Below are 27,313 nucleotides of genomic sequence, written 5' to 3' on the forward strand. Positions count from 1 at the left end.
GCTTGTAAGTGTTCTTGGGTTATTTTCAATAACATTTTTTTAGAGTGTATGCAACATTTCTTGAATCGCCAACAAATGATTCTAGAAGAGTATAAAGGCTTCGTTTGGGACGATTTTTTTATTGCTTTATAAAGTTATTTTTTAATATAAAAATCTCTTGAAAGTTAAAAAAAAAAAAATCAGTGATATAAAGCTGTCCAAACAAAGCCAAAGTCTTTTATAAAAATTAAATAGGTTCCTCAATAAGTTTGAGAAAAAAATTTATCAAAGAACAAATATAAGTAATAACCCTAGGGATTGATTAGATGATATTAGTTATTGGCTCTTTAGAGTTTAGAGGCTATCAAAATAACATCAATTTTTTGGCACTTTAGTCTTCAGTGATTGAGAGGCCGACACTAGTTTATGCTCTTCAGCGATTATATTAAGTAAATTATCTCACATATTCTATATTCAGCTTGCTTATTACAGGTTCTATTTTTGGGTTTAGAATAAGATGTTTTCTTTTTAGCTAATTCGTCAAGAACAGAACTTGTTGTTTCACGTGAAGAATAAGAAAAAATTCTTACAAGTGGTATTAGAGCTAAGAAGGAGAAATGTCGATGCAAAAGTTCAACATTGACAAGTTCACTGCAGAGAATGACTTCAGCCTGTGGCAAATCAAAATGAAGGCATTGCTGGTGGATCAAGGAGTTGATGACATTTTAGCAGAAGGGTTGATTGTGATCACTAATAGAGTCAAAGGCAAGGAATTATAGCTAAAAGCACACAGTGCAATCTAGCTTTTATTGGGTGATGAAGTTTTGAGAGAAGTTGTAGAAGAAGAGTCAGCATTGGAGGTATGGCAAAAGCTGAAGTCACTGTTCTTGAAGAGATCCATAGCAAATCAATTGTTCATGAAAAAGGAATTGTATACTCTTCAAATTGAAGAGTAGAATGATATGAGAAAACACATGGATGAGTTTAACCAGATAATTCTTGATCTAAAAAATGTGGATGTCAGGATCGACAATGAAGACTAAGGAATTATTCGGCTTAGCTCCTTATCAAAGATATATGAACACATTGTAGACACAATGTTGTATGGGAAGCAAATATTAACAATGACATAGTTGAAATCTATCTTGATGTCGAAGGATGTTCAGAGGAGGTCTGAACAAAAGGAAGAAAAGACAACAGATAGACTGTATGAGCGGGGAAGACCGGAATACAAGAACAACATGAACAATAAAGCAAACCAAAATCGAACAAGATCAAAGTTAAGAGTTGCAAGAAGGTGCTTCCATTGTCATAAAGAAGGTCATTATATGCGAGATTATCCAGATAGGCAAAAAGGCAATCAGAGAGATCAGGTGATGAAGCTAATGCAGGAATTAGAGAAGCTCAGATGGGTATAAATCATCTAAGATTCTGGTTACTTCTAAAAAAGGCTCAAGAAAAGAATGGATAATAGATTATGGGTGCTCGTTCCATAGAATGCCTAATCAGCATTGGTTTCAAGAATTAAGATTGAAAGATGGAGGCTCCATCTTATTGGGAGAGATGCATGACGGATGTATCAGGACTTTGCAACGTGTGAGGTACTTTCCAGAACTCAAGAGAAATCTAATTTATTATGGGATGTTTGACGCAGATGTCTGCAACATGAAGATTGAAAAATTTTTAATTTATTGTAAGAAGCTTGAGCGAAGGTAATCATCTTTGGAGCGCTTTCTCCTTTTGACGTGCTTCTTTTGCAAATCCCACAATGAATTTTTTTGGCGCAGGTGAACAGTCCGACGTCAATATTGATGTTGCACTGTTCATCTACTGGAATTTGTCATGCGATTTGGAGTTCGAATAGAGCAAATGGCGGAAGACATAGGATGATATGGAGTTTGGTTGGAGATGGTCTAAACAAATTCCCATAGACCACTACAGTAGAACTCCGACTTGACGAACCCATGGCAGGCGCTCTTTCACGCCACACGCTCTGCCCGCAGGAATGGGAGAGGATGATTTTAAAATTCGAGTGGCAGAGACCATTGAGGTCGACGAGACAACCGGTCGCCATAGAAATGCCGCCAGAGGAAGCGGTGGAGGAAGTTGGAGGGACGAGCATGGGACGGTTGTCGCCGTCAAAGAGGTTGACGGCGAAGAAATCCATGCCAAAGCTTCCGTTGAGGGTGAATTCCGAAAATATGACCCATTAACACGTCATCCGTTATCCAAAACCGTGTCGGAAATCCGACCCGAAAATCCTAAGACGACCCCGTCCTACCGGCTACAGCCGGTTATCCACCGGCTGCGCCGAAGCGCATCCCAGTCCAAAAATTAGCTCTTTTATTCGCTGGCCCCTCGCATTAATGGCGAAGATCTTCCTCCTTCGCCTCCTCTTAAGTCATATCTCCCTCCGTATTTCTTCCGAAAACATTCTCGCCCAACTTTCATCTCCTTATCTGAAACCCCCCATTCTGCTCTCTGTTTTTGGGAGACTAGGTTGAAGAGGAAGCTAAGTTTGTATCTGAAAGTTCAAAGTCGTGATTCGGGCTCCTTCCGGCGTGGACGGCCAATATGGCCGGAGAAGAGCTCCGTCGGCTCTGTAGCGAAGGTGGGTGGACATACGGCGCACTCTGGTGCAACGATTGCAGTGATCCACGGTGAGTTAGGGCATTGGTTTCTTCGTCTACTTTGTGTCGTCATCGATTTTTTTTTTTAAATTACTTTGCTTTATCGATACTGTGCAGTATATATCTTCGACTCTTCCGTGTTCTTTTTTTTTTTCGTATTGTAGCAATTTGAACAATTTGAACAAAATGGCTGTCTTTTTAATAATTTTTTTCCAAGTAGATGAGCCAGTCTTCCAAATTCCGAAGTGTGAGGTTAGGTTTACATTTTTTGTGTTTATTCTTATTTTGTTTGTTGATAAATGCTCTAGTTTTCTGGGAAATGGTTAAACTACTTCGATTATCGTTTAGGTTGAGAAGCGTTTATTCTGTTTTTTTTTTTTTTTTTCCTTTGCTTTTTTTTTTTCGTTTTCGTTTTTTTTTTTTTTTTTTGAAAGTTTAAAAGCCTATATTAAATATTTATTTAATTTAAAATAGAGCAGAAGATCATGAGTGGCACGAGGTCGAATTCCACGGAGTTTGAGAACATTTAACTTTTAAACTCTGTTACTTTACTCTTTGGTGACATTTTGCTTTACTTTATTGGTACAGTGCAGTATCTTCTGCTCCATGGATTGGATCTTTCAGTCTTCCATGGATTTGTTTTTTAGCTAAGTTTCAGCATCTTTTTTGTTTAATTCGCAGTTGGTTTGCAGCGATTTTAATAAAAAAAGGTTGCTTTTTATAATGGTTTTACTGTGGAGAAGTCAGCAAGTCTCTCCTGAAATGCGATATTAGTGTAAGATAATTGAGTGATTACCATTGATAAATGCTCTATTTTTCAGAGAAGTGGTTGTATATTTTTGCTTTATTGGTGCTTTGCGGTCTATTCTTCTCTTTGCAACGAATCATACCGTCTTTAATGGTTCTTTTCAGTATCTCTTTTGTCCAATTCATATTTCTTTTGTTGCAAATTTAACAATTTTGTCGTTTTTTATTATGTTTTCCCTGTGTAGCGAGTGAGTTTCTTCTGATATGTGAAGTTAGCGTTACATTATTTTTTGCTTATTCGAATTTTGTTTGTTGAATTCTGTGAGAAATGGATGAATTTCTTCGATTGTCGTGCAGGTTAAGCAAATCCAATCCAATTAAATAAATGATAGGCTTAACAAATCTTATCCTTTTTCAAAAAAAAAAAAGCTTTTTAACTTTAAACAATCAAATGAGACCTTATATGAAAGTAAAATTTCATTTTTGATAGATTTTAATTCTTTTGCAGATTTTACCCATATTATTTTTTAGCTACATCCAGCAAAATAATTAAATTGAATGAATTGAATATTTTTCTAACTAAACTCAGCCAAAGAAGCCCACTACTGTGAGGTTACTGTTTTTCGTGCTTATTCCTATTTTGTTATCTTTAAATTCTCTATTTATCTCGATTGTCGTGTAGTTTTAGTAAACCTTTGGGGGCTCCATGCTTGAAAAAAGGCAGCTTTTTTGATGAATTACTTTCACTGTTTGTTTTCTGTAAATAATGAATATTTTGTCGATTTATTTTGCATTCAATGCACGCTACTGTGAAGTTTTTTTTTTTTTTTTTTGGGGAAAATACTGTGAAGTTATCAAGTTTGTACTTTTTTTTTTTAAGTTCTTACTATTCTGATAGTGTTGTAGCTCTAAATTTTGTGGATTTGCTAGGATCACACTGCATCCTAATCTTAAGAATTATTGTTGGTTATAAAGTTGCGATTTTTGTTGGGATTTTTAGTTTTTTTTTTTAGTTATAAAATTCACTAAGATTCCTCTGATTTCCAGGATGCTTGTGTTGGAGGAAAGTTACCATGAAGAACAGAGTGGGAAGATTTTTGAGAAGGTGGTGAATCAGGTCCATGTGATTGGGCAAGGGTATGAATGCAAATTTTGTAAACTCAATCCAAATATTTTTGCCTTCCTTTAGCCTGTATTTGCTCAGAATTTTTGCATCATCTGTTGGTAGGGCTGCAAACAAACCAAGTGTTCAACGAGCTGCTCATGATTCGTCATGATAAGAATTTGTTCATGTTAGTTTGGTAACGTAAATGGACGGGTTTGAAAACTTTTAATAAATACTCGAGAGCTAAATAAACTAGCTTGAAGAGCTTAACATTCGGTTTGTTTGTGTTCACTAACAATATCATTTAAATCATACAAACAAGCTTGTTAAGAAGCTCGATTAGAGTTTTGAAAATAAATATTATTAAATTAGTTTAATTATTTAAATATTTAATTAATTTATTTTTTAATTCCCGAATTCCGCTCCATTTTTCGATGTCGTTGTCTGCTGTTTGCTCCAACTCACGCATGAGGAAAAAAAACATGTTCGCTTATTCCCACACAGTGCAAGAGAACTAGATTTTGCTCTATATAATGATAGATATTGGGAGTTTGTTTGAAAGCTGGCGGATGGGTCGGGTCTACTGAGAAGTCTAGAAGACGGGTTGGCAAGCCCAATAGGGTTGAACGGCGGACGATCCGCAAACCGCTTGATTGAAAAAATAAATAAATTTATTTTCTTATTAGGCTCGATCTCGTTAATAGGCTTGACAAGCTTAAATGAACCTAACACGAATTGAGCTCAAACATGACATTTTTAAACGAGCTTGAGCTTGAACAGGTATACGAAAGCATGAATCTTATCGAATCAAACTGAAACACGATATTGGCAAACAAGCTCGAACTTGAACAAACCGAAGCTCAGCTCGGCTCGGCTCGGCTCGGTTGCAACCCTATATGTTGGTATTCAGCATCACAAACATTTGTTCTTACTGTCTTGCCATCTTATTTTTAACTTTGATTAATATATTACTCTATTTAGTGTTATTCTTAATATGATGATAATATTTAGTTAAGCAAAATATCATCTTAAATCTTTATAAATATCCCTTATATTCAATTGTTTACAAAAAAAAAAAAAAAAAAAAAACATTAAATGTATTTTATTTTGTTATCTTTGGAGAAAAAAACACTTTTTTAATTTTGTTTGATTTTCTCATAAAGAATAATCAATATAAAAAATATTATTAAAGCAAAAAATATAAATATTTATTTTATGAAAAAAAGTACCATGATTATTCAGTACAATATGAGTTGTTACAAGACTCCATAATAGGCAACATAAATTAAAGAAACTTCATTGTCAAAAAGATCAACACTTTGATATTGACCGCAGAAGGTAAATATTTTTTGAACTATAAATCATAACTTGCTGAGCAAAGAGCTTTACTTAAATGAGTCATTTTAGTATTATATTGTGCCTTTTTTTAAGTATACTTCTCTTTTACGACAAAAAAGGATTAATTTTCATGCACTGTTTATTTAAATTTTTTGTGAAGAACCATTGGAGAAGTAGCCATAAGTGGAAACCACCGGTGGATAATTTTTGATACAATTTGTATGGAATCAAGTGAGACGAGCTCTACTAACAATCCAGTCATATTCCAGGTACAGATTTTTATTTGCCTTCTTCCTCTTCTTCTTCTTCTTCTTTCCCCTCAGTACTTGTCTGGTTATTTTTGAAGTTTTTTTCTTTTTTTTTTTGTCATTATCAGGGTAGGGCTGAGTGGCAAGATCAGATTTTGGCTGGAATAAAGGTTTGTTATTGAAGTAACCTTCTTGATTTCTTATCAGTTTAATTCTCATTTTTCTGATAACAGTATTTTGCATTGGCCGAGAGCATGTTGGTGCTCTAGTATTTTAAACATTTTTGCCACTGGTCCACTATTCAAATAGATTCTCAAATTTTGTCATCATTGATTTTACAGACAATAGCAGTGATTCCTCTGCCCTCATTAGGAGTGCTTCAAGTTGGTTCCACCAGAAAGGTTAGTGCTTCAGATTCTCAGCACTGATATTTGACCATAAGTTTTTGTTCTCGCATGGTTTCGGACAGGTTAAGTATTCCAGTGCTTTTAAGAAAGAATGTTGAATTTGTGTTAAGAAAATAAATATGTTTATGATAATAACTTCATTACGCAGCTTGTTTTGATTTGTTGGTTAGGAGTTTAAGCTATCAGCCAAAAAATTTTGAGTTGGTCCGTTGGAGTGTTGTGTTTGAGTTTGTATTAACTGACCTAAATGTCCCCCTAAAAAAATACTAAGGTCATTGAAATAAATTAATTGATAAGTGTTAAAACGGAGAATTTGAGAGCGAAAAGCTTGAATTTTATTATGCAATCTACTCCCTATTTATAGATCTATACAAGGTGTATTGATAAGGAAACAAATAACTCTTATAATAATGAGAATACAATTATTCCTAAATCAATGGAAGGAATTAATGCTATACAGGTAGTCTTCCCACGGATTATTGTTCTCAACCGTTGATATCTTTGGGATCGTAAGGTTGAGATTTAACACTCCCCCTCAAGCTGGGAAGTATGGATCCGTCATTCACAGCTTGTCAATCATTCGGAGAAAGGCAGAATTGTCCAATCCTTTAGTAAGGATATCTGCAAGTTGATCCTTTGATGGTACATGATCAACACTTACTAGACCACTGTCTAGTTTTTCTTTAATAAAATGTATGTCCACTTCTATAAGCTTGGTTCTGTCGTGCTGGACTGAATTGTGGGCTATGCTGATTGCTGATTTGTTGTCACAATGTAGTTTCATGGGCTCATCCCACTTAACCTTTAAATCATTTAGGATTATTTTGATCCATAGTAGCTCACATATTCCCAAGGCCATAGCTCGATATTGTGCTTCTGCACTGGATCTTGCCACCACATTCTGTTTCTTGCTTCTCCATGTAACTAGGTTACCTCTAAGAAATGTACAATACCCAGAAGTAGATCTTCTATCAACCGGTGATCCTGCGTAGTCAGCATCCGTGTATACTCCTAGGGTTATTCCACGATCTCTCTTAAAGAGAATTCCTTTTTCAGGTCTTCCTTTAAGGTAGTACAAGATCCTGTCTACCGCTTGCATGTGAATCTGCTTTGGATTCTGCATAAACTGACTAACCATGCTTACAGCAAATGCTATGTCTGGTCTGGTGTGGGAGAGGTAGATTAATTTCCCCATAAGTCTCTGATAGGCTCCTTTGTCTACATCTGGATCTTCTTTAGTTTCTCCCAGTTTAAGATTAGGTTCTACTGGTGTTGGTGCTGGTTTACAGGCTAGTTTACCTGTTTCTCTTAGAAGATCTTTGATGTATTTCTGTTGTGAAATGAAGATTCCTTTACTGGAGTGAGCTACTTCAATTCTGATGAAATATTTTAGTCTACCAAGTTCTTTGATGACAAATTCCTTAGTAAGACTTTTCCTTAAGCTGGCTTTCTCCTCTTCATTATTTCCAGTCAAAATAATATCATCAACATACACTAATAATATTGTGACTCCCCCCGAGTCTGAGTGTTTGAAGAATAGTGTATGATCCCCTTGACTCTGTTGATACCCATTCAGAAGCATGAATTTAGAGAATCTTCCAAATCAGGCCCTTGTTGATTGTTTGAGCCCATATAGAGCTTTTTTCAGTTTGCACACTTTGTTACCTTCAGATTTTTCTTTAAACCCTTGTGGTATTTCCATAAATATCTCTTCTTCTAAGTCTCCATGCAAGAATGTATTTTTCACATCCAGTTGTTCCAGGTGCCAATCGTACTTGGCTGATAGTGAGAGAAGTATTCAGACAGTATTCATCTTGGCTACAGGCGCAAACGTTTCTTGGTAGTCAATGCCATATGTTTGGGTAAACCCTTTTGCCACCAGTCTTGCCTTATATCTCTCTAGTGTGCCATCAACATTGTATTTTACTAAGAACACCCATTTGCAGCCGATCGATTTTTTCCCTATCGGTAGATTGACGATCTCCCAAGTTTTGTTCTTCTTCAGGGCCTGCATTTTATCCTTCATGGCATTTTTCCAATTTTTATCAGATAAGGCGTTAGAAACATCTTTAGGAATATGTATATCTTCTAATGTAACAAGGAAATTTTTGTGTGATGATGAGAAGTTGTTGAAGGATATAGAGTTGTTTATAGGGTATAAGGGAGGTGGTGAACTTACCTTATTTTCAGGAGATGGTTCAGATTCTTGGATCTACTTTGGAGTACAGCTTGAGCTTGTACATCTGGAGTAAACCTTTCCTAATCTAATAACGTTGTCATTTGTTTCCCTTTCTTGGGTTTCAGGTGGATTGTTCTGAGGCGGAGGAGGAAGGTCAAGAGGTGTTAGTTCATTTTCCTCATCTTCCTCAAGTTCAGTCTCCCCCTGAAGATGAGTTTTTGAAAAATAGGAATCATGTTCAGCAAAGGTAACATCAATAGAGACAAAGGTTTTTCTTGTGGATGGATGATAACACTTATACCTTTTTTGGGTAGCAGAGTAGCCAACAAAGATGCATTTGAGTGCTCTTGGATCTAATTTTCCTCGCTCCTGGCTGTGGATATGAACATAGGCAGTGCACCCAAAGATTTTGGGTGTAAGATTATGATGAGTTCGAAACTCTGGGTAAAAGGAGGATAAGGTCTCCATTGGAGTTTTTAGGCCTAAGGTTGTTGAAGGTAGGCGGTTTATGAGATATGCTGCAGTTAAAAGAGCTTCCCCCCAATAGGATTTGGGTGTATTGTAGTGAAATAGGAAAGCTCGGGTGGAAGCTAGAAGGTGACAATTTTTCTTCTCTGCAACCCCATTTTGTTGTGGGGTGTGAACACATGACTCATGGATGATCCCTTCACTCTGGAAGTAGGAGGAAAGGGTAGTTGAAATAATCTTTGGCATTATCGGAGCAGAAACTCCTTATTTTTACCCCGAATTGATTTTTGATCATGGAATGAAAGATCGGAACAATGGTGCTAACATCGGATTTCTGTTTAAGGAGATAGATCCAAGAGACTCTAGTGCAATTCTCAATGAATGGCACAAACCAGCATTCCCCAGAGATATTGGGAATTTTAGAGGGTCCCCAAATATTACTATGAATAAGGAAGGAAGGCATAGCACATCTCTCACTGCACATCTCTCACTTTTGTTTGGGAATGAGGTTCTTTTATGCTTAGCCAACTCACAGGTTTCACAATGAAAAATTTTATTGTCTAATTGATGAAAAAGTTGTGGATACATATATTTTAAGACATCAAAAGATGAGTGTCCTAGTCTATAATGATGAAGCCAAATAGTGGATTTCCTATCGACTAGAGGTAACAAAGAGAAACTCCTTTTATATTAGTTTGGTTCTTCCAGGTAGTACAATCCTGTTTTCTCCTTAGTAAGTCCAATCTTCTTCCCCGATCTCTGGTCTTGAAATAAGCAATAAGAAGGGTTAAACAATGCTTGATAATTATGGTCATTGGTAAGTTTTTGTATTGATATCAGGTTTGTGGATAATTGTGGTACGTGGAGCACATTTTTTAGGGTGAGGGATGGAGATAATATGATGTCTCCTTGGTCAGCTATCGTGGTAAGAGAACCATCAACACTGATGATTTTTTGTTGTTTGGGCAAGGAGTATAATTTATGAGGTGGTTTGGTGAGTGGGTCATATGATCTGTGGCTCCTGAATTAATGATCCATAATTCCTTTAAATGATTTCTTGAAGCCTTAAACTAATAGAAATTGGAGTCTTACCTAAGAGTGCAAGTGAAGAAGAAGCATTTGGTTTTTCAAGAGATACCAGGAGTCGTTTCAATTTATCAATATCTTCTTTGTTGAATTCTCCAAGGCTGGACTGAGCTTCTAGCTTACTTGTAGTGTTGTTGGCATGTGATGTGCTCCTTGTCTCACCTTTTTTATTTCACTCTTTGCTGGGGGTTTTTCATGTATCTTCCAGCATGTTTCTTTTGTGTGTCTTGACTTTTTGCAATAGCTGCACTACAGTGAGTCTTTATCTTTGAATTTTGAAGAATCTTTACTTTTCTCCTTCCACGATGATTCTTTGTTCATCACCATTGCTGAGCTTTCAATAACCTTTGGTTCTAACATCACTCCTCGTCGACTTTCTTCTGCGCGGATGAGAGAAATGGTTTCGTTGAGTGATGGCGTCTCCTCTTTGCCAAGGATCTGAACTCTAACTTGGTCAAATTCTGCATTTAGTCCTGCAAGAAAATCATAAACTCTATCTTTTTCAATAAAGTTCTTTAAGACGTCGCATCTTCCGGACATCTGGTTTCTATGCACCTATAGTGATCAAGTTCATGTCACAGATTTTGTATGATGGTGGCATACTCCGTCACGGTCTTACTCCCCTGCTTCGTGCTTCCAACTTTGACTTTAACTTCAAAGATTTGGGCCGCATCACGAGCTTTGTAGTAGGTTTGTCTGGCAGCATCCCATATGTCCTTTGCCGTTGAAAGGAACATAAATATATCACTAATTTTTGGAGTCATGGAATTCCATATCCATGACATAATCATGGAGTCTGCTTCATCCCATGCCCCAAATTTGAGATCTCCTTCTTTTGGTCCTTCTCCAAGGAGGTGATGTATTTTACCTTTCTCCTTCAAGTAGGTCTTCACAAATTGAGACCACTTCAGGTAGTTCTTCCCATTTAGACGATATGAAGGTTGCATGCTTTGAAGGTCACCTCGTCCTTGGTGCACCATCAATTCCTCAGTTTGATCAACACTTTGAGAGGAGTTAATTTCTGACATTGGAAAGCAATTAAGGCTTCCTAGAAATTTCTTGTTCGACAATAAAGGTCGAAAGATAAAGAGTTTTTTTTTCTCTCCTTTTTTTTAATTTTTTTTTTATATATAGAGAAACAAAACACGAACCGGCGAAGCCTTATAGAAGGCTCGGTTTGGACTTAGGGCACGGACTCGATTCCACCCCCAAGTCGCACGCAGGCGTGGATCGGTCGACTTCCCCAAGTCGCACGCAGGGGGGGTTCGAACAGGGCGATCGAGCGGTCGACTTCCCAAGTCGCACGCGTGGATCCGTCGACTTCCCCCAAGTCGCACGCAGGGCGATCGAGCGGTCGACTTTCCCTTTCTTGGATCGGGTGATTCTTCTTCGGCTCCTTCGACTCCTATGTGGCTGTTCGATTAGGCTCCTTCGGCCTTCCTCTCGGATCGGAAGTTCCAATCAGAAGTTCCGATCGAGTCGCACATTCCGTCCGAGTCTGCAACGATCAAGTTTTGGATGCCCCGAGCTTCTACTTTTCTCTTTCTCCTCCGACGATCTAGGATCGTTGTTCTTCGACGGCAATTAAGGCCGTTGGCTCTGATACCATGTTAAAACAGAGAATTTGAGAGTGAAAAGCTTGAATTTTATTATGCAATATACTCCCTATTTATAGATCTATACAAGGTGTATTGATAAGGAAACAAATAACTCTTATAATAATGAGAATACAATTATTCCTAAATCAATGGAAGGAATTAATGCTATCCAGGTAGTCTTCCCACGGATTATTGTTCTCAGCCGTTGATATCTTTGGAATCGTAAGGTTGAGATTTAACAATAAGAAACTGCTATATAGTTGCAAGAAGCACCACTGTTATGAACAGTTCTTTTAGAATATTTTGTGAGTACTAATAATAATAAGATTTAATCCCACTAGGTGAGTCTGCCGGCGGCTGCCGGCCGTCACCTTTGCCCCCAGCAGCCGCCGACCATCACTGTCGACTGCCAGCCACCACTATTGCCGACCACACACCACTTCTGCATGTTTCTTTTTCAATCTTTCTAGCATAATAATTGCCCAAAAAGATAAATATTTTATTGTTGATTATTATAGCATGGAGTTAAGAATGCTAACGTCGAAGCATGAGATTCTAGTCCATGGCTCAAGAGCAGTTTTACTAACATCATCATTATGGGAAATCATATATGCACTAGTAGAGTTGCAGTCGTCTGATCACCCCTAAAAAATCAGACAATATATCCATGTACACTGAGAAAAAAGTATGCGGGAGTATTTAAATAGCAATCAAACAATAGAAATTTAGAAATTTCAATATGACCTTTAGTGAAACTTAGAAATTATTCTTATAGCCATACCACTTACGTCGGAGCATATGTAATGCACTGCAAAACATATAAGAAACACCCCTGCATCAAAAGCCCCATGATTACAGCATGATACACATAGTGCATACTTGATAATTTGCATGTCTTTTAAGAGAAAATACAAATTATGATCAACAATCCACACAATATCAGGCTTCGTTTCGAACCGCTTTTTTACTGTTTCTTTAAGCAGTTTTTTTACTAGAAAGCTGCTTTTAGAAGGAATGAGAAAGTCATTCCGAATGAAGCTTTAGTTTGACAAATTTTGTGGAAGTTCTTGCCAAAATTGGCATTTGTAGTAGGATTGACTTATTTCAAGAAAAGAAAAGGATAAAGAAATTTATTTGTTTGTGCCGCAGAATTGATGGGAACATTTTTTGAGGAATAAGATTTTACCAATTTAAGAAGATTTATCTGCTCTTTACTGAATGGAAATGATTCAACTTCATGAACTGTAAAAATATTTTGCTATGTGGGTTTGGTGGATCTGCCATTGGGTTGTTTGCAGTATAATTTATAGCATGTTTCTCTTATATGACAAGATTTCCCATAATAAACACAACTCATTTTTTTTTTTTTTTGCTTAATTGCGTTGCTTTGAATGTGCCTTGCGATTGAACGATGCTTCAGGAATAGCCAATACAGAGCCTCCCCCCAATGGGTCCAATACCTCTAATGGTTCTTTTTTAAAGCATCATTTCTCTACAACTTTCTTCTCTATGCACCTCTGCAAAGATTCATCCAATTAGGAGGGGATTTTTTCCAATCATTCAACCTTGAACTTCTTCGTATTCAATGTTTAAACATGTAAGAAACTTAAAGATACGACCAACTATAACCTTTTTTTTATAATTATTATAATCTTTGGATTATTTCCACTCGTAATCATTAAATAAACTTAGTCTTGTTAATTGTTTTAAGAGATGAAATATTGTGTTAGAGAATCCTTACTTCGGCGAATCTGCTCAAGTCATAGAGTTAACTCAAATGCATGAACAGGAGCAAAGTTAAAGTTTTTATTAGTGAGGATACAAATTGATGATTTTCAAATTATTCTCAATTATTTTTGAATGATTTTTTTACCTTTTTATTTAATAGTTCATTTTGAAATAATATTTTTGATCTTTCTAAAACATTAATATAATTTTAATAAGTTATTACATTCTACATTTAAGTAAAAAAATAATAATATTTGAATTGTGGCTCAATGGATTGCATTAACTCATGAAACCTTACATTATGGGTTCGAATCCTAGAGGATGTTGCAGTTTTGATTTTAAAAGTATGTTGCGGGCATTTAATTGCTATGCAGTTTTATTAATGGGCCAGTGGGGGCCTATGCCCTTAGGTAGTGGTGCAAACGATCGAGTCGAGTTCTAGTCAAGCGTAACTCGAGCTCGACTTACGAGCCAAATCCTGAGTTGAGTTGAGCTCAAAAGGCGAGCTCGAGCTCAGCTCATGCCACTGAAAAACGAGCTTGTGAGCCTTCCGCATTCTCAAAAGGCGAGCTCGAGCTTGAGCCAGCTCGGCTCACTTGCACCGTTTTCCACGGCAAATTATTACGTATGGTGTCTGGATTCGTTCGGACATCAATCCAGACGTGCCATGTCACCCAAATGCACCGGGCCCTGATGTATTTGGGTGACGTGGCGCGTTTGAATTGGATGTCCGGACGTCCGGTGACCGGACGTAATAATTCACCCTTTCCCACAGGACCTCCACTATAGATCCACCGATGTGCGCGAAATTGATTCTCCTAATCTGAGTACATTTTTGTTAAATATTATACTACAAATCTTTGGTAATGGAATAACACATAGTTTACACTTATCTTCTCGATCATGGAGTTTACTAACCATGTCATTATCATGTAGTTTTTTTGCATCCCAAGTAGCATAGGTTGTACCTTCATGTTCAGCTTCATATGTCTAGTGATCTAGCCTAAACCCTAAACAATACATAAAATAGGATGGAAAAAAAACTGAAGGGTTTGGTGCCCACATCCTAGCCGATTCCTGAATCTGGCTAAGGCAGATAGATACAGAGAGAGGTAGGACTGGACTGTTTCAACAAAAAACAATCAAGTCTAGTACAACATGTCTGCTTAATTTCCTAATTATATCCTGAATTATCTTATTTTCGTGTTCCAGATCGGCGAAAGTTCAGACTTCATTGCACAAGCTCAGCATTTGTTCTGGCAGTTTCGAATCAAGCAACGTCGATGTCTTCTTGAAGATATGAACTTTTCTCATCCACAAACCACATTTGATTCTGTAATTTCTCCTCGGGATTACTCACATGATAGTATATGCGAACAAAGACAGGACAATCATTTATCTTCAGAATTTGCATCACTGGCCTCAGGACTTCTGTCCAGTTCTCAAACAAGCAGCCTGAAGCCCCATGCTTTTTCAATGCCTGAATCCATTTCATCAGGCCCTTTTAATGGTCACAGAAATCTCTGCAATGGTATACCTTCCTTCAGTAGTACCTCACATCAAGTGATAGATCAACAAGGAACTTCTACAAAAGTCCCAATATTGTTGCCACCCAGCAACTGGGAACAACACTCAAATTTCAAATCGAACATGTGGGCTGAAGATATTGATTCTTCCTCTTATATGGAGAATAATCTCTTCCCTACCATGGCCATACCAGGAGTTTTCAACGTGATTCCAACAACTTTACATTCTTCTATTCCCCACTCAAATGCGTTTCATTTTCTCAGTAAGAATTCAGTTTTGTCACATAGCAAAGTTGGTTCAAAGCCGATGGCGCACGTTAACATGTCTTCCAAACACAGTGAACCCAGCCTTTCTGATGCAGGGATGTTGCTAGAACTCCAGCGTTGTTCTTCACCACCTGTTTCTGTCTGTGATATATCTACTAGTAAATACTCATCCAAAGTTTTCCCATTCACTGTAGATCTTCCAGAAAATTTCCTCCCTTCTCAAGACCGAAATCCTGAAAATTCTACTTTGACTCACTCTATGAATAATCCAATCTATTCATGCAAGCAAACAAATGATCAGTGCAATGATGGCCTTTCTGTTCCATTTATGTATAGTTTTCCAGATGTTCCTATTGCGTCTTCGGGTATGGCTGGAAATGTTAGTAGAATTGCTTGCTCCATGACAGCTACTTTACCTACAACAGAAATCCCTGCTGTTTGTGTTGCATCCTCTCTGGATCGAAATTGCAATTGGAATGTTAGCGAGGATCAGCTCGTTTCAGAGAAAGATTTGTTCGATGGCATGGAATTGAATCTTATCCCAATGATTTCAAGGCAAGAGTGCTGGGATGAAATTGCATTGCCAGTTGTTAGCAATGGTTGCACAGATTTTATATCAGAATTGGAAGTGAGCTCAGTTGCAGGTTCTGGTAAAGGGTTGCTTACAGATTCTGGCAGTTTTGAACAGCTATTGGATGCTGTTGTTACTGGGAATGCTAATATCTCTGTTGGCTGTAATTCTGTAGCTATAGAGAAGACAATGCAAGGACCTCTATTGGATAAACAGTCAAATTCAAATTTTTACACTTGGATTGATGATACTTGTAGTGTCAATGCTGAAGGTTCTGCACTTCATCAGCCCAAGAAGCTTGAGGAATATACCAAAGTAGTTAGAAAAAGAGCTAGACCTGGGGAAAGTGCTCGTCCAAGGCCTAAAGATCGTCAACAAATACAAGATCGCGTAAAAGAGCTGAGAGAAATTGTTCCTAATGGTGCAAAGGTGCTTTCAATCAATTTCTCGTAGATATATTACTTTAAACACGCTTTCTTGGGATTAACTTGCGCTTTACTTGGACATAAACAGTGTAGTATTGATTCTTTGTTGGACCGTACGATCAAGCATATGCTCTTCTTGCAAAGCGTAACGAAGTACATGGACAAGCTCAAACAAGCAGATGAGCCCAAGGTAGGACTACTCTCTCTCTATATGTGTGTGTTAGTTTTAGGCTTCGTTTGAGACGGCTTTTTTCTTGCTTTATAAAACTATTTTTTAGTACAAAAATTCAAATTTTTACACTAGAAAGCAATTTTAAGAAGCAATAAATAAAGCCTTAGTCAGTTCATGTTTAATCAAGTCATTTAACACTTACATTACCTTTTTTTTATTATGAAGTTAATTAGAGAAAAGAATGGGGTTGTCCTAAAAGATAATACAAATGGAGTAGGAGGTGCTACTTGGGCCTATGAAGTAGCTGGGCAAACCATGGCATGTCCAATATTGGTTGAAGATGTTTATTCTTCAGGACAGATGCTTGTTGAGGTAAAACACAGCTCATTTCTTCTTTAATTTTGTTCTGCCCCCTTCATATGCAAAATCTTAGAAGTTCCTCATTGGTCACAGATGCTCTGTGAAGAGGGAGGATTCTTTCTTGAGATAGCAGATGTTGTTCGTGGATTTGGGTTAACCATCTTGAAGGGAGATATGGAGATACGTGAGAGAAAGGTCTGGGCAAGATTTCTTGTGGAGGTAATCGATCAAATTCTGTGAAGTTTTCAGTTTTCACTAGAGGTGTTTGATATTTGACACGACTTGAAAATCCGACTCGAACCTGATCCAAAAATTTTGGGTTAGTGTCAGCCCGAACCCAAAACAGGTTGGGTTTAGATTCAACAATTCGAACCGTTTCAAAAATCGGGTCGGGTTCGAGTTGACCCTTTGATCCGAAATTGACCCGAAACTGACCCATTTTAGACCCGGCAACCCAATATTGACCCATTTTTTACCTGAAAAGAGGAGATTGGCCCGTTTTTAGACCCAAAAATTAGCATTTTTTTGTTGGCCCGGGTCATTCGAGTCGTGTCGGGTTGACCCAGACCTGAAGCGGGTTCGGTTTGGGTCAGGAAAACCGACCCATTTTCAAAAATGGGTTGGGTTCGGATTGACCTGAATAGTGTCGGTTCAATTTCGGGTTCGACCCAAACCCGACCCATAATTCGAAATTGACACCCCTAATTTTCACCAAATTGGATCCATCTTCCCAAAGTAGAAAGATGATCTCACTTCTTATGCAGGCAAACCGAGATGTCACTAGAATGGATATATTTCTTTCTCTGGTACAGTTTCTGCAACAAGCAAGTAACTTTCAAGGCAACGAATTGCATAATAGAGCCATCTCAACTGGACTTAATTCATTGACTGCTTGCCAATGACACGTAACATGCCAACCACTGCAATTAATTGCCACCTTGATGAAGATTGCAGAGTTGATGTTTAGTGATTCCTTCTATTAAGTATCAAATATGATCTTCTCAAGAGTTTTTTCTTATTGATTAAGGCTTCGTTTGGGATGACTTTTTTAGTGCTTCTTAAAGCAACTTTCTAATACAAAATTTTTAATTTTTGTAGTAAGAAAGCCGTCCCAAACGAACCCTAACTTATCAAAAGAAGGTTTAGGATTGTAATGCATGGGCTTTGACAAGGGAAAGTTTGACTGCTTAAGCATAAATTAAGGATATCCACAATCTTTAGTTGCAAAATGTGTTGATAAGTTGGTTGTTAGGATAGGCAGATTTAGGCACTATCTTTGTCTATAACAATGCATAGCATGGGTGGTTGTATGTAAGCTGAGTAGGCCTTCGAGTTGTTGAGTATGTAATTGGAAGGCTCCTCCACAGGTTGCTCATCCACTAACGTAGAGCATATTCAATGCTGTAACAGATAGTTCAAGATGATTAACAATTATCTCATACTTCTATTTATTCATTTTTCTCTTGGGGTCGCAAAAACATTCCCATAGTCATGCCAAATTTTATTGAACTGTTCAAGCAAAAGTTGAAGTTCTATTAAATTTGAGAAAATGATCAAAATGTTCTGTCAATTCTTTGTGAGGGGTAAAATCATCTCCAACTTTTTTGAGGAACCGATTTGATCTCTCTAACTCCTTAAAAATGGGTCTTTTTTATTCTAACATCAAAATTTGAGGTTTATGATATTAAATCAAGATGTATTTAAGTCATTCTTTTAATTAAATAATTTATTAAATATAATTTTTAAGTAATAATATTTTTTTAAAAAAATTATTAATAATAGCAAATAGCATCACCCTTTGAAAAAGGAAACATGTTCATTTGTGTTATAAGTGTTTGAGGGGATGCAATAAGACCTAATCTTACACTTGTGTGGCTTTAGTTAATTTGCAAAAATAACTACAAGGAAACTTGATAGGGAAAGCTAAGAGGCATGGTGCAATGTTGAACTTCAAGAAAAAAGCTTTAGGAATGGTTAATGATCAATAAATTTTAGAAGGTTTTGAACCATACTTACTCCCACCAGAGACTCAATATTCATAACATTGCTGAGATGAAGCCATTTGCTGGTTTCAAAGATCAAGCTCCTTCACTACGACCAGGCAATTTCAAATTGTTTCAATTGCTTAGTTCTTTTTATGGTTGGCCCCTTCAGAGTAATTATCTTCGTTCATTATCCCCCTCTGCATGTCTGTATTTCACTTTTCAATTTAAGCATCTTATCCTTCAACTCTTGGGCCTCTACATCCATGCTCATGCTATTGTATGCTTTTATCATTGTGGCAAAGGTGATATAATCAGGCTTACATTTATTTTCCTTCATGAGCAAGAACATTTCTTTCATTATATCTATATCTCCAGCTTGCCCATATGCATTGATTACACTGTTAAAGAAAGGAGTATCAAGAACAACATCAGTGTTTTTTATCTCTCTAATGAGGAAAGGAACCTTCTCTACAAGCTTTGCTTTGACATATCCACTAACAAGCGAGCAGTATGTAATGGAGTTTGGTTTGATTCCTTGAGTTTTCATCAACCTAAAATAATACTCCATCTTATCAACTTTTCCAGCTTTCCCAAAACATTCAATCAATGTATTGAATGTAACTAAGCTGGGAGAAAAATACCTTTTCTTCATAAAGTTCATAATTTTGTTCATTTTCTCATACTTTCCAATCTTACCATACGAATTAATTAAAATATTGAATGTAGTCAGATCAGGGTCAATGCCCATGTGCTGAAACTCGACATACCACTTTTCCATTTCGCTTATCCTTCTGTTATCTCCATACGCAGATACGATCGAGTTCAATGTGAATATATCAGGTACACAGCTTCCACATTCAAGCATCAAAGTGAGAGAATTCTCCATTTCTTCAAGTAAGCCAGCTTTGCCATAACCATCTATTATTGTATTATAAGTGACTACAGTACATTGTATGCCCAAGTAAGACATTTCAGCAAGCAGTGAAGGAATCAGATCAAATCGTTGCAATTTAGTGCAGCACCCAATGAGGATGGTGTAAGTGAAGGCATCTGGTTTGCAATCTGAGATAGTTTTCATTTCATCAATAGTACTTATTGCTTCATCCAATAAACCAGAATGGCCAAATGCAGCTACTAGTGATGTGTAAACATCTAATGTTGGGTTGAAACCTTCAGAGAGCATGGTTGTGAAGAGTGAGGAGGCTTGCTCTGGCTGCCTGCACTTCCCTAGCATCATTAATAGCCTTGCATAAGTTTGACCTTTTGGACGATACCAGTGTTGTTTGCGAAGTAATGCAAAAATCTGAAAGAAAAATATCAAAATCAAAATGTTGACATGTGTACTTTGGTGGAGCTATATGAGTAGATTTTAGGATAATTTCACAGATTCATTTTAGAAGATGTTTGGCAAATAGGTAAACCTTAACTGCAATTTTCCTTTTAGACCATCTCCAACCGAAAATCTCATTTTTCACTCCAAAATGCCGTGAAACTAGAAAATGTCTTGACTCATCTCCAATGGAACTCCATTTTGCCCCATTTTGCGAATGTAACAGTCTTTTTTTCTTTCACGCATTTCTTCAACAAGTTCGGTAGAGACATAAAAATATCGGAGGTGAACAGTGCAACGCCAATATTGGCGTCCCATTGTTCACCTGCAACCAAATAGCAGAAATTTTACCGTTCAGCTGGAGCTCGCGAGTGACGCCATTCAACTGTTTGGAGTTTGGTTGGAGATGCCCTTACATTCATATTGGTATTGCAGAAGATCTATCAAGAACTTCATTAAACAATATCCATTGTATTCATCTTCCAGCAAATATATTCTACACAACTAGTGAAAAAATATGCAGAATCAGTCAGAGGAGACAACCCAGTTTTGTAGGAGTATAGATTATATAGTATGTCTGTTCTGTATCTGGGCTGTGTTTTAACGGGAAAAAGATTGGTTCTGGGTGTCCCTAATACAATGTTGTACTCAACTAATGCTGATTTTGTGTCTGAAATAGTCTCATCAGCTAAATTTAACTGATGATGGCTGCCTAATTGCTCCCCTGATAGGGATTTCGCTCTCTTTTGAGAAATTAGGGATTCAAAATCATATGATTTTAGATTTTCTACTCAATATTGTTAGAAAAATAATTGATGATAACATAGCCAAATATTTATAGGAACGTGCATTCAACCAACCAAAATGTAAAAGATTGAGAAAATGGAGGGGAAAGAAAAAGAGAATTTCATAAAGAAGAATAACAAATGAATTTTTCAACTCTTTCATTTTTTAGCAATCATACTAACTTCAACTCCTTGGGAACCTAATTCAAGCAATCAAGATTAACTATCTCTGTATAAAAAGCTCAGAGTGAACACCCAAAATCCTTATAGCTTCCAAACTAGCAATCTCCAAGGCAACAATCTAATCCGAGAGAGGACATAGAAGGGCATTCAATAAAAAATTAAGAAAAAAAAAAAAACTTTTCCATTAAAAAATGAGGGAAAAGGGGAAAAAAGAATGACCTTGAGGGCGGATTCCCATCGATTACTGGCGATGGAGTCGTCGAGCGCCTCAAGAACTGCCCTAGGCCAGAGGTTATTAAACTTGGACGACCCTGCTTTCCTCTCAATGCCTATGACTGCCGCTTCCGTCCTCAAAATTTTGGATAGTTCCCCCTTCGATGTCTTCAAGAGTCCTTCAAAATCGGAGCTTTTCTTTGCCGAGAAAACAGGAAGCGAACGTCTTCTTTCCCCTGGAGGATCAAAGGGAGAAGAAATGGACCATGAGGAAGAGGTGATAGAATGGAGTTCCATTGAAGCGGGGTGGAGACGAATGGAAGAGAACGCCTGAGGCAGGAAAGCTGAGTGGCCAGGGATAAGAAGTTGCTTGCTTTCTGCGGCGACCGCCGGTTCATTTTTGAGTTATCTCCTGAATTCTATTATGATATGTTATGATTATTTGTTATATCTACTGAATTTTAATTTATTGTGTTATGATTTTTTATCATATCTATTGAATTATACTCTATTATATTATGATTATTCATTTATTTGTTAGTATTTTGTATTACACTCTATTATGTTATGATTATTTATTATATTTCTTAAATTGTACATAGTTATATTATATATATTTCTCATATCTCTTAAATGATACTTTGCTATGTATAGTTGTTTGTTATTTCTTTTGAATTGCACAATGTTGTATCCATTTTTCATGTTCGAACCTTGTTAAAATTGATTTGAATTACGCTGGAATCATATTTGAATCTTGCTCAACGCTTATTTGATTCAAGTTCAAGTCTCACTCTAATCTTGTTCATATAGAGTTTTAATTCCGCTTCAACCATGTTCGAATCATGTATGCAGTTTATTTGATCGTTATTCTAGCCATGACCAAACCCTATCTAATTCATGATTCCAACAAAAAATTAATATGATTTAGGCTTTGTTAGCACAAGTGTACAGCTGGCAAGAGGTCCCAATAACCGGTTTACATTTATGTTATTTACACTTCTTGATGTACGAGCCGACCCCACGTAGTGGGATAAAGGCTTGATGTTGTTGTTGTTGTTGTTACACTTCTTGATGTACGACTCATACTATAAGCTTATATATTATAAGGCTCATCTCTGAAAAACGATATCTTTGAGATAATTCCATTCTAGCCTTTCCTGTCTCTATTTCCTCTTTCCATTTCGTCTCTTCTGCTCACATGGTATCAGACGTCTCTGCCTAGCGGCTTTCGCTCTTGCCTTCTTCAAATCTCCGTCCATGGCCGACCAGGGTTCATCGACCTCTACGCAAGAAGTATCTCAGATCTCAGCTATGCTGGAAGAATTTGTGATTCCCGCGCCTCTGAAATTTCTTATCTCAAACCTCAAGAATCTCGTTCCTACTCTCCTCACCACCGAAAACTACTCCATATGGCGCTTTCAAATTCACCAACACTTCGCCGCCAACGGCTTCAGCGGACATCTCAATGGCACAAACTCGTGCCCTCCCGCCTCTGCCGCGACAGATTACCGCCTATGGAAACTCATAGATCGGAATATTGTCTCCGCCATCTTGTCCACAATCTCCCCCGCCGTGCTCCCTTACGTCCTCACATTATTGACCGCTCATGAGATCTGGTCGATTCTTGAAGCCAGACTTCAACCGACAAATCGCTCAAGGGTGATTCAGCTCAAGAACGAGCTACATCAAGTTCAAATGAAAGACAAGACAATGCAAGAATATCTGACCCAAATCAAGAACCTCGTCGACAACATCGCGGCCGCTGGTTCCACGCTCGACATCGAAGACATCATTCTCTACACGCTTAACGGACTTCCACCCATCTACAATCCCTTCAAGACCGCGATCCAGACTTCTCAGCATCCAATTTCTCTGGACGTACTCTACTCACTATTATGCAGCGAAGAGATTAATCTCCAGCAAGATCACTCCAAAGATCTTAATTCACCATCCGACAACACTAAGCTGATATATGTTCGGAACAAACCCAACCGTGGCTGGTTCAACCGATCACAAAATAGAAATCAGTATGGACGTCCCAATTCCAACAACAACGCACCACAGTCACAAAATCAATCCAACACTCCAAGACCAGTATGTCAAATATGCAGCAAGACCGGTCACACCGCTTCCAACTGTTGGTATAGATGCAATCTTCAATATGTACCATCAACTCCAACGAATCAGAGAGCATACTACACGCAGACACAACCCTCCTCGAACACCTCGGCGTGGATTCTCGACTCCGGAGCCACATCTCATTTGACTCCAGACCTTTCCAACCTGACAAATACATCATCCTACCATGGGCTTGATTCTGTTTCGGTGGCAAATGGTAGCACAATTCCTATTCAACACACCGGAAATGGACTCCTTCCTCTACCAGAAACCGCTCGTAAGCTAAAACTTTGCAACATTTTACACGTTCCGTCAATCTCTCATAATCTTTTATCTATTTCCAAACTAACAACCGACAACAAGATTTCAATTCTTTTTGACGCTAATGGCTTTGTGATTAAGGACACTCAGGACAATCGGCAACTTCTTCGTGGTCACAACCATAATGGGCTATATCAAATCCATACTCCCACTATCTCTGACGCAGCAGCTCTTCACGTCTGGCACCGCAAAGCCTGTCTGTGGCACGCCCGCCTTGGGCATCCGAACCAGCATTCCCTCTCGTCGCTAGTCAATTTTATCCCAGAATTACGCAATTCTTCTAGTTCTACAAACATTTGTATTTCCTGCAAAGTTTCTAAATCGCATAAAATACCTTTTTCTAGTAGCATTTCTGTTAGCACTAAACCATTTCAGCTTATTCATGCGGATGTATGGGGTCCGGCACCATGTCAGTCTATGAATGGTTATAGATATTACGTAATTTTCATTGATGATTTTACGCGATACTCTTGGCTTTATTTGATGACAGCTAAATCCGAAACCTTCTCAAAATTTAAAAATTTATGCACAATAATTCGCAATAACTTTAACAGTACCATAAAAAACTTTCGCTCCGACGGAGGCGGCGAGTTCACAAGCAACCAATTCACAGCCTACCTTCTTGAACACGGGATATCGTCAACTTTGCTGTCCTCATACTCCAGAGCAAAACAACATGGCCGAGAGAAAGCACAGACATCTTCTTGACATAACAAGGACCTTACTACATGCCGCAAGTCTACCACAAAAAATTTGGGCTGAATCCTTGACGACAGCACATTATCTCATCAATTGTATACCGAGCAAAGCGACAACACCCAACAGCCCTCATTTTCTACTCCATGGCCGGCATCCCTCTTACTCGCATCTTCGCACGTTCGGGTGCCTCTGTTTTCCGTGGCTGAAGCCTTACACCTCCAGCAAACTAGATCCTCGTTCTCGTGAATGCGTGTTCCTTGGCTACTCTACAATCCACAAAGGGTACAGATGCCTCGACATCCAATCTAACAGAATCTACATATCAAGGCACGTCACGTTCTGCAAAGACATCTTTCCTTTCAAGAACATGAACCCACATAGCCAACCAACCACTCAAAATCCACCCCAATCTCCCCTCCTTCTCACCCCTGCCTCAGCAATGTCCTCCGTCTCAAGTCTCACCTAAATCTCAAACCCAATCAAACACCAACACAACCAATAACAGCCCCTCCCCCTCTCCAATCTCCAGCAGGACTCCAAGTTCGACTGTCTCCGTGCCCAAGCTCCTTCCGCAAACAAGAACTCATCAAATGCACACAAGACTAATGACGGGTATTACCAAACCAAAGAAGATCTTCGATCTTTCGGCAATCTCAACGCTCGAAGAACCTCCACAATCATTTGCTCAAGCAGTCAAACATGATCGATGGCGAACTGCAATGACAGTCGAACATCAAGCACTTCAGAACCAAGCTACGTGGTCTCTCGTTCCACGTCCAGCCAACCAACCAGTCATAAGCTGCAAGTGGACATTCAAGATCAAACGCCATCCCTCTGGTAACATCTCTCAGTACAAAGCTCGTCTCGTAGCTCTCGGATGTTCTCAAGAATTCGGCATCAATTACACGGACACATTCAGTCCTGTTGCAAAGATGACAACGATTCACGTCCTAATCATGCTAGCTTCTCACCAACAGTGGCCTATTCTTCAACTCGACGTTTCAAATGCATTCCTCCACGGAGATCTTCAAGAAGACGTCTACATTAAGCAACCACCAGGGTTCGTCGATTCCACACATCCGGACTTCATGTGCAAGCTTCACAAGTCCATCTATGGACTTAAACAGTCTCCAAGACAATGGTTCAACAAAATTACAACATCTTTACAAGCTTTTGGATTTATTTTCAGCAAGGCCGATCCTTCACTACTAATCTATACAAAGGATAACACGCGGTTGTTCGTTCTCATCTACGTCGACGACATCTTGGTCACCGGAAACGATAAGTCCCAAATCGAACATCTCTTACGTCAATTACATTCCAAGTTCAATCTTAAACAATTAGGTGACATATCTTTGTTCTTAGGAATTCAGGTCGCAAAAACCAAAAAAGGCTACTTCTTGAACTAACAACACTACGCAAAGCAACTACTTCTTTCCGCCGGATTTACCAACAGCAAAGCTGCTCTCACTCCCATGTCGCTCAAACGTAACAACAGCACCGGCAACACGGAACCCTTCTCCGATCCACAGCTATATCGAAAAATCGCAGGTTCGCTTCAATGCCTATCTATTACTAGACCAGATATCGCTTTCACTACTAACTACATTTGTCAACACATGCACGAACCCTCCGTCAATGATTTCCAAACACTCAAACGGCTGCTACGCTACGTTCAAGGGACTACCGAACTCGGCATTCCAATAGATCCAGGAGACCTCCAGCTTCGTGCCTTCGCTGATGCAGATTGGGCCGCAGACAGCTCGGATAGGCGGTCAGTCACCGGATTTTGCACATTCTTGGGCAATACAATCATTTCTTGGTCAGCCAAAAAGCAAATCACGGTCGCCAAATCATCGACTGAAGCAGAATATCGTTCGATCTCCTCTGCAACATCCGAAGTAATTTGGCTTAGGCGGCTGCTGGCCGAGCTATGCATAACTCAAATCGGACCAACTCCACTCTACTGTGACAACACCTCGGCCATAGCTCTTGCCAACAACACGGTCTTTCACGCTAGGACAAAGCACGTAGAAATCGATTATCACTTCATCAGTAATCATATCAAGGCCGGCGATCTCAACATCAGCCACATAAGCTCCGACGAACAGACCGCAGACATACTCACCAAATCACTACCCAAAGAGCGGTTCTTCTACTTACGAAACAAACTAAACATCCGGTCTCAGGATGCTTAGTTTGAGGGGGCATGTTAGCACAAGTGCACAGCTGGCAAGAGGTCCCAATAACCGGTTTACATTTATGTTATTTACACTTCTTGATGTACAGCTCATACTATAAGCCTATATATTATAAGGCTCTCTGAAAAACGATATCTTTGAAATAATTCCATTCTAGCCTTTCCTGTCTCTATTTCCTCTTTCCATTTCGACGCTTCTGCTCACAGGTTTTGTTTGGGACAGTTTTTTATTGCTTCTTAAAATAGTTTTTTAATAAAAAAAAATTAATTTTTTTGCATTTGAAAGTTGCTTTAAGAAGCAATAAGAAAGCCGTCCCAAATGAAGTCTTAAACATGGACCAAACTCTGCTAGAATATGTTTTGAATCTTGTTCGAACAAATATCAGTCATGATGAGTGATGAGCTTTGAATAAGTACTACACAATCAAGAAATGGGAGCATTTTGGACTGAAATAAACCTTATGCATATTTTTTTTTCAAGGACATAAATAGTATATATGTATTTCGCAAATTTTTGCTATTAGGGGAATATAAATTCAAATTTTGCTAGAAAAAGGGGTTGCTTTTTTCTTATTTTTTTAAAAAGTTTCTTGTAAGACATTTGACATTTATAAAAAATGAATTCCAACAATTACTTTTAAGAGA

General features: G+C 38.2%; 2 protein-coding genes across 2 annotated transcripts; one reads left to right on the forward strand and one right to left on the reverse strand.

Moving 5' to 3' along the window:
- Positions 1-2,524: 2,524 nt before the first annotated feature.
- On the forward strand, positions 2,525-17,884 carry LOC110115755. Its single transcript, XM_028699461.1, has 10 exons — positions 2,525-2,639; positions 4,404-4,493; positions 5,960-6,068; positions 6,176-6,217; positions 6,389-6,448; positions 14,684-16,306; positions 16,391-16,492; positions 16,700-16,846; positions 16,928-17,053; positions 17,599-17,884. The coding sequence occupies exons 1-10, from the start codon at positions 2,554-2,556 to the stop codon at positions 17,734-17,736; spliced, it is 2,523 nt and encodes an 840-aa protein (XP_028555294.1). The 5' UTR covers positions 2,525-2,553; the 3' UTR covers positions 17,737-17,884.
- Positions 17,885-18,700: 816 nt separating this feature from the next.
- Positions 18,701-21,740, reverse strand: LOC110115770 (pentatricopeptide repeat-containing protein At3g53170). The gene is made up of 2 exons (XM_020849136.2): positions 21,337-21,740; positions 18,701-20,122 (listed from the first exon to the last, which is right to left on the reverse strand). The coding sequence occupies exons 1-2, from the start codon at positions 21,625-21,627 to the stop codon at positions 19,007-19,009; spliced, it is 1,407 nt and encodes a 468-aa protein (XP_020704795.1). The 5' UTR covers positions 21,628-21,740; the 3' UTR covers positions 18,701-19,006.
- Positions 21,741-27,313: the final 5,573 nt, after the last annotated feature.

Source organism: Dendrobium catenatum, unplaced genomic scaffold (genome assembly GCF_001605985.2).
Source record: "Dendrobium catenatum unplaced genomic scaffold, ASM160598v2 fragScaff_scaffold_1297, whole genome shotgun sequence".
Lineage (NCBI taxonomy): Eukaryota > Viridiplantae > Streptophyta > Magnoliopsida > Asparagales > Orchidaceae > Dendrobium > Dendrobium catenatum.

Coding starts and splice junctions, on each gene's coding strand:
- LOC110115755 (XM_028699461.1), top strand. CDS start 2,554: ATGGCCGGAGAAGAGCTCCGTCGGCTCTGTAGCGAAGGTGGGTGGACA. Junction 6,218..6,388: donor AGATTTTGGCTGGAATAAAG/GTTTGTTATTGA, acceptor TTGATTTTACAG/ACAATAGCAGTGATTCCTCT. Junction 16,307..16,390: donor TTGTTCCTAATGGTGCAAAG/GTGCTTTCAATC, acceptor GGACATAAACAG/TGTAGTATTGATTCTTTGTT.
- LOC110115770 (XM_020849136.2), bottom strand. CDS start 21,627: ATGGAACTCCATTCTATCACCTCTTCCTCATGGTCCATTTCTTCTCCC. Junction 20,123..21,336: donor GATGGGAATCCGCCCTCAAG/GTCATTCTTTTT, acceptor TTTTTCTTTCAG/ATTTTTGCATTACTTCGCAA.